Source organism: Lygodium microphyllum, chromosome 18 (genome assembly GCF_053477565.2).
Source record: "Lygodium microphyllum isolate KBCC chromosome 18, Lygodium_microphyllum_v1.1.10, whole genome shotgun sequence".
In the NCBI taxonomy this organism is placed as follows: domain Eukaryota; kingdom Viridiplantae; phylum Streptophyta; class Polypodiopsida; order Schizaeales; family Lygodiaceae; genus Lygodium; species Lygodium microphyllum.
In genome coordinates this window covers 14,448,990-14,456,876 of record NC_141152.1, presented here as the reverse complement: position 1 = coordinate 14,456,876, position 7,887 = coordinate 14,448,990, and the positions used below count along the sequence as shown (strand labels likewise).

The 7,887-nt window shown below is 41.8% G+C and overlaps 1 protein-coding gene across 1 annotated transcript; it reads left to right on the top strand.

Moving 5' to 3' along the window:
• Window positions 1-4,575: 4,575 nt before the first annotated feature.
• On the top strand, window positions 4,576-7,102 carry LOC148020609 (uncharacterized). Its single transcript, XM_087698398.1, has 2 exons — window positions 4,576-4,673; window positions 4,768-7,102. The coding sequence occupies exons 1-2, from the start codon at window positions 4,658-4,660 to the stop codon at window positions 6,606-6,608; spliced, it is 1,857 nt and encodes a 618-aa protein (XP_087554524.1). The 5' UTR covers window positions 4,576-4,657; the 3' UTR covers window positions 6,609-7,102.
• Window positions 7,103-7,887: the final 785 nt, after the last annotated feature.

Sequence of the window (7,887 nt, the reverse complement as noted above, 5' to 3'; positions counted from 1 at the left end):
ATACACATAGGCTTTTTTATCAATTAGCTCTTGGCCTTGGATACCAAGTAGATTAATTTCCAAGCAAAATAATAAAACAGACCTATCAAAGCAAGGAATACAATATTTTCTAATCAATAAACAAGCTCAACTAAAGTAATAATTTTAATCCAAATAAAAACAACCAATTCTAAAATACACAACTCAAACTTGATTATCGTGTCTCAATATGATATGGTCTACATCCTTGATGCCATCTTCTAAGTTATTCATTGGGATATCTTTCTCAAGTTCTCGAGAAGTGCTTTCTCAAATGACCTCCTTTTCTTCACAATATCTCTCAAGGGCCATCGTTTAAAGTAAATTTGATAGAGCTTCCACACAATTGTGAAAAAGGAGAATAGAAAGCTAGGTGGATTTCAGTAGAGTTTTCATGCATGTATGGAGAAGAGGGAAGAAGCCCATCAATTTTCTAGCAGAACTCTTGTACACGTATAGAGAAGAGGCGAGAAGCTTGATGGATTTTGGTAGAGCTTTTGTGTGATGGAGGAGAAGAGAGAAAAAGCTCAATGAATTGTAGTAGAGCTTTCATATATGTGTGGAGCAAAGCTTTTGAGTATGTGTGGAGAAGAGGAGAGAAGCTCGATGGATTTTGATAGAGCTTCTGCATGTGTGGAGAAGAGGAGAGAAGCTTAATGGATTTCAATAGAGCTTTTGCATAATTGAAGAGAAGGAGAAAGCTAAGAGAGAGATCTTCCCTCTAGCTTCATCTACATTTGTCGCAAAGTGGTGTCTCCTTCGAGAGAGTTGTGTCTACCTTTGAGGCTAGCCATGGGCTGTTTATATAAGCAGAGAGAGGAGCTTGCCTTAAACTTGAAGCAAGCCATTTTGAGTGCTTTTTGAGTGGTTTAGCTTACCAATTGAGGAGTCTAAAAAAAGTAAAAATGCGACCTTGTCACATGCATAAAAATTCTTGCACATGAGTGCTCTTGCAATGTCCTTTAAGTGGTCAATACATTCCTTAATATCATCTTTGTTGGCCATGGCAGAGTTAGTATTCATTATCCTCTCTTGAAAATAGTTTCTCTATCTCTTAATGCACACTTGGTTCTTGAAATTATGCCACCAGACATGGATAGAAAATTATAGAGATCCATGCTGATCCATTACATGCCATAAACATGTCAAAGTTGCAACTAGTTGCATGGAGGCTTGGGGTATAAGATACCTACATGTTTATCATGCTACAAGGTTTTCGAGCAGGGATCAAGTATTGGGGCACGACAAATGGGTATGGAGGAATGCACTGCATGGTGATATGGGGGTTGGTGCATCACAATTGGGTATGCCAATAGTTGGGTCTTAGTATCCATGAAGGAAGGTCCATTTGATTGGTGTCACTAAATTGATTGTTTATTACACATTCTCTATTTAATAAATTCATGTCAATAAATTAATGACTCACTTTTCTTTAAGTGTTGATGATGATCTAGCATGGCCATGAGACCATTTAGAGACTAGTATTCCTAGTGCATCACTTAATGGGGTGATCAGAGCACTGTGACGGGGATATCTAGTACATGCAGTACAAGTTATGAAGGGGAAAAGAAGCGTTTGCCAAGTGTAAGAGTGTACACAAGAACCAAGGAGTTACACATAAATGAAGATGGATTGAGTTCTAAGGAGAGGAAGTGCATTAGCATTGTGTATATGTATTTATGTGTGCATCCAGGGACGCCTAGGAATGTTTACTTGTGTGTAATGAGCATTGCATTCATTTGGGGTCATCCTCTCCCCTACAAGTTAAGGTTTAAGGTCTTTTCTTTTATTAAGAAAGACGAGAGAGGGAATTCTCTCACTAAGAAAGATGAGAGACGCAATCCTATGGAAGTGAGGAGAGAAGTGATTTTCTCTTTCTAAGGTCTAAAATGACACAAGCTTTTGTGTGGAATTCAATCTTAAGGTTGAGACCCAAGGCAATCTAATGAACTCTCCTTATCTATGACTCAAGGTGGTTGCATGGAACACAAGTCAAGAGTACAGTTTAAAAAGTTGTTTTTTGAAAAATCTATTTTTGAAATATCTCGCAACAAAAAAATGATCTCTAAAAACGGGTCGGGGGGTTATCGGAAACAACGAGATCTACAACTTTCATGTTGGACGTTTTTTCATCCAAACAATGCACAAAGAGATATCTCGAAATTAGTGCTGCAAAGTAGAACAATCACATCTTGCATGAAGATCAACTCAACTCTCTCTCCAAGAAGAGAAGCTCTTGAAAGCCTATAAAAGAGGAGGCTCTCCTTGGGTGTAAGGGAGAGGTGAAGGAAGCATCACTTTGCATGTATCCAAGAGGAGAAGAGAAGGTGCAAGTGCTGCGGAAGCCCTGCTGAAATCAAGTGCTGTGGAAGCTCTGCTGAAATCAAGTGCTGCAGAAGCTTTGCTGAAATCAAGTTCCAAGAGGAGAAGAGAAAGTGTAAGTACTGCGGAAGCTCTGATGAAATCAAGTTCCAAGAGGAGAAGAGAAGTTCTGCAGCTGAAATCAAGTTCCAAGAGGAGAAGAGAAGGTGCAAGTGATGTGGAAGCCCTGCTGAAATCAAGTGTTGCAGAAGCTCTGCTGAAATCAAGTTCCAAGAGGAGGAGAAGAGAAGGTGCAAGTGCTGCGAAAGCTCTGCCGAAATCAAGTTCCAAGAGGAGAAGAGAAGGTGCAAGTGCTGCGGAAGCTCTGCTGAAATCAAGCGCCAAGAGGAGAGCCCTACACATATTGTGTAGGAGAGAAGGAGACTCAAGAAGGATCAAAAGGTGCCAACTTCTAAGTTATGCAAGTGTTAGCCGGTTGTATACCGTGCAAGGAACCGTGATCTTGTTTCCAAAATCTACAAGTAAGAACTAGCTTATGTGTAACGGAGGAGCTTGCTCCTTGTCAATAATATAACTCCACAAGGGGGGGACTGGCCCATCTTCCAGTCCCTAGTGTGTTGCCAATTTCTCTACCTCACTCTCTACATCTTTCTTTTCTCTCATCTATTCTCCCTCTGTGCCAACATAATATTCGCCATATATATTTTAAGTATATAAGAAAGTCGAGCGTGTATCTTGGATTCTATAACAATTAGCATAGCAAAGCACGCATGTGGTGACACATGTTGCACAACTTTAGTTGTGAGGGGATATGACTTGTGCTCCAAGCATGGTAGTTAACCTTATTGTTGATTTCGGGGTTATTATGAGTATATATGCTTGAGTTGGATCACTTCCATTGAGGCTGTCTCTCTTCACACACACACACACACACACACACACACACACACACACACGCACACCTATTTTAACTTTTGCCTTTTGCACAATCTACGTAAGTATTTGCATTAGTGCAAGAAGGACACATTCATGTAACTAGTTGGTGGCATGGAATAGTGAGTTTTCTCACTTATTCATATAATTATCTCCAAGAAGAGACACAACCACTATTCATAATATCTTGCATTGAAATCTCGCCTGCACATGACTAATCTAGCTTTCCATGTCAAGAGAAAAATCTATACAGCCACACATGTGCATGCTTGCAGAATGAAATCTCTTAATTGAAGTTGGCAACAACTCCTCTCTTCTTTAAAAGAAGAGCTGAAAATTGGCATAGAAAATAAAAAAACTCAATGGTTAAAATAATTGATTTATATTCAAATGAAAAGTAACATTGCTAGTAGCGAGAATGCTTATATGTTTCCATTTCTTTGGATTCGGTGGTTTGACAGAGAACCAAAATAAGTTTTAGACCAAATTTCATTGTGATTTCCATATTGTGAATTATGACAACATCATCAGCTTTTCTGAGGGAGAGACCATATATCTAGTAAAGTGTAGTTGAGGGTTGTCATCTGTAGGGGCAGCCCATTGCCCCCAACCGCACCTTCTAGGTATGTTGTGCCTTCGAGGAGAAGCTCATAATGTTGAACATTATACTCTAGGCCAATAGCCCCTATCCCCAACTACACCTAGCTAGGTATGTAGGACCTCATGATGTTTTGAACACTTTAAGGAAAAAAAAGAGGAAAAAGAGCCTCTTTTTCGGCATTGGAATTTTTTAACATCGAAAAATGATGAAATCTTCTTACGTTAACATTGGCAAGCATGTGAACAGTTGCTTTAGTGCTTAGATGGGTAACAAGAGGTGAAGGCCATTGCGGGCTGATGGCCCCTTGCCCCCAACCACACCTGTTAGGTATGCGGTGCCTCGTGCACTACATGGCTAAAAAAGGTGAACATTTGCTCTAGTGCATAGATGAGCAATAGCAAGTGAAGGTCATGGGCAGGGATGCCCCTTGCCCCTAACCACACCCGTTAGGTATGGGGTGCCTTTCGAGAAGAAGGTGAACGCTACATAGCTAAAAAAACGAGCGAAGAGTCTCTTTTCCCACATGGAGAAATTCCAGACTTACGAAAACAAAAAACAGGCGTCTTGGTGCTTACACGGGCCAGAGCCGGCGGCGAAGGTCACATCCGTTTGAAGTGTCTCGTCTTTAAAAATTTGGTATAGCAAGTAATGCGTTTTCCAGTCACCCGCCCGTTTGAAGTCGGAGTTGTGTTTTATTTTAGGGTCGAAAAAGCCCTCGTTTTCTTTTCCGCTCTTGGCCGCTTCCTCTTCTTCTTCTTCTTCTTCCTCATTCCTTTGCAAGCGATGGAGGTCGCGGCAGGTACGTTTGCCTTCTCTCTTCGCCAGAAGATGTATTTGCCCTCTCTGGCTCTCTTTTCTCTTGTGTGCTCCAATGGCTTCCTCTGCTCCTGCAGGGCACCGCACCGACCAGCCCAGAATGGGATTCGCCAAGACGCTTGCTTCTCCCAGCGCCAAAACACGCGAAAAGGCCATCTCACTTCTCGTCCTATGGCTTACCTCGCAAAAGGACTTGAAAGAAGACGAGCTCAAAAAGATATGGAAAGGCCTTTTCTACTGCGTCTGGCATTCGGATAAGGCACCTGTTCAGGCGGATCTTATTGAGAGATTAACTTCTCTTGCAGAGAAGCTTGAAATAGGTCTCTCACTGCAGTTCTTTAAGGTGTTTTTGAGTACAATGAGACGGGAGTGGGCCGGTATTGATAGGCTGCGCATGGATAAATTCTACCTTCTGCTAAGGAGATACCTGGCTCACATGTTTTTGGCTCTGGAAAAAGCTGAATGGGATGCGGAGATAATCAAAGAGTTCATGGATGCCTTATTAGAAAGGACGTTTTTAGCCAAGGATCAGTATGCTGCCCTTGGAATCAACCTTCATTATGCAGATGTTTTTCTTCAGGAGCTTGAGAAGTTTTTGCCTCTCAGAGTTGAAACGTTCAGACTCTTGATGGAGCCATTCCTGGTTGTTCTTGCAAATGCATCTGATAAGTCTTTTCTTGAACGAGTCAAGGATAACATCTTTGGCCGTCTTTTTGATCTCAGCCGAACTGTTATATTTGCAAAGCAGGAGGGAAGCGCCCTGGAAACTAGTGCAGAATTACTGGGGTCCTTGGCTCTGAGCTTGCCGTTAGCTTCAGAAGTTTTCAGGCTTGCTTCTATGCCATCCACTCTACAAGCGAATCGTAGGAGACTATATGAGCTTCACAAGGAATTTGAAGTGCTTGAGAAGCTCCTGACTGCATCTGGTATTACCATATCACTTGATGACCTTGGGAAAACCAAGAAAGAAGCAGTACCTAATGGTTCAGCTGATAAAGCAAAAAAGAAGAAGCAGAAACATGTCAAGGCAGAGTCAGAAAAGTTGGATTTGCTTGGTGGAGCTTCTTCAGTAGCTTGCCCAGGTGAAGTTACTGTTACAACAACAGACTCGCCCTTCATCAGTGAAGAACACAGTTCGTCAAAAGAAAAAAAAAAGAAAAAACGCAAGCATAACCAATCTAGTATTGCAAGCCAGGCAGAACAGACATCATCCAGTGTCAAAGAAAAAAAGAAAAAGAAGAAGAAGAGTACAGAGATCGCAAACGAGGCTATGAGTGCACAAAAAAGTAGTTCAAAGAAAAAGCACTCGCACACTGCAGAGTCCAGGTTGGAGCCTGTATCTGATGTTAATGGCATCAATCTCAGCGACTCTGTTGTTTCCAACTTAAGGCAGCAGTTTGATCTGCTGGCTGGTGAAGAACCTGATGAATCAGACTCTTGCTGGTCACCAGTATCCCCAGTGGCTGCACTTTCTTCAGAGGACACAGGGAGCAGGAAAAGGAAGAGGTCAGCTGATAAATCTGGAGGTCTCTCAAGGGTCTCTTTTGATGGCAGTGTCTCACCTAATTCACCATCAATTGATCGAGGTGATGGCACCATGTCTGGAAAGGCAGCTGTGAGTTCTAACAGTTCGGGAAAGCCCAAGAAAGTGAGGTTTGCTTTGAAAAACAATCTAGTATGGAAACCGTTTTCCCCTCTTCCTCCACAGAATGTGAGGGTACCTCCATCAGCAACACCTAGAGGGAGCGCCTTGAAGAAAGGTGTGCCACCTGGGCCTATTATATCTGAAGAAGAAATGCCTATCAAGAAAAGAAAAGGAACACCAAGGAGGCCCTTGATTCAGAGCAATGTTGTCAAGAGTATTAGAAGCTTAGCTAGAGGATCAAAGTCAGTAAAGAAACGCTTTGGTAGTGTTTGAATTGTGTGCATCAGTTCGGAATTGACTTTGGTGTATATGGTAGAAAATAGGTCCAGGGTGTTGTCAGGTGTATTCAAGCAGCGTCTAATAGAGCTTTAAAGGTGTTCCAAATCTAATCAACCAGCTCCTTCCAAAGCTTTGGTGAGGCTCTGTGCTTGCATGCACCCAATCTCTGATGGTGCTCCTTTCAAAAGCTTCAACATTGGCGCATCTAATGGCATCTTCATGTGCAACCTCTTCTGTGTTAGAAACGGCACTCTTCATTCATCCAAAGCCTTCTCTAACCTGATCTTTGGTCCAGATCCCTAGCATCTCTTTAAGGGATTTTAAACAAAAGGCGCTTTTTTGTTAAAGCAGGAAATGATCATTCCTCTCTCTTTCGCATCCCATATTCTGTGTCAAGAAAGATTCACATATTGAGAACAGGCATCCTTTCTCAGTCATGCAATAAATGGGCTAATTGTTATCAGACTATAAATTCTCTGCTTTTCCAATGTTGAACATTATTGTTTTTGTTGAGCCTTTGCAAAAAAGTTGTTGATTACCTTACCTGAGTTCCTGCTTTGTCATGTCCAAGCCCCTGAGGATCTGGTCAGGGTGATTGTAGAATCAGATGTTTTCTTTTTTCGGATTAACATGAAGTTTCTAGGGAAACCATTTAGCTTTCAGATTTGACTTCTGTCAAGCACTTCTTCATTTTGAGGTCTGGTACTTATCTATGGCTCAATGTAAGAGGCCTTAGTGCTGCGAAGTGACTTCCCACACAAGAATTGAGGAGAGTAGTCCTTGTGAAGATTTTTCCTGACTAGCACTGTTGGAATTATTGCATATGTCAATTACTTTTGTATTACTATGCTCTTTATAAGTGAACTGACCATAAAAATTTGTATTCCCAACAATCCGCAGATTTGGATATTTGTGTGTAGACCTGCTGGTAAAGGTATCATGCAGTCGAACATCTTTATCAACTTCCAGTGGTGCAAGGCAGCTATGCCATGTTTTTAATTCTCTCCTGGTTTGGGTCTCACATATTTATCCATATGGTTTGATGGGGTAAAAGTTATTTTTGGCTGGTGCTATTGAGAAGGTCATGTACACCCTTGCTGTGGCTACTCAATTGGGCATGCTTCAGCTCGAGTGGTGAGGCTGTAGATTGTGGGACAGGCATAATGAGCCTCCTGAGTTCTTGCAAGTCCGGGTCTTTAATGGCTTGGAAATCATTGTTGGGGTGCAGTTGGTGTTGTTATAAGCTGCTTGTTACCATTGTAAAGAGTGGCCA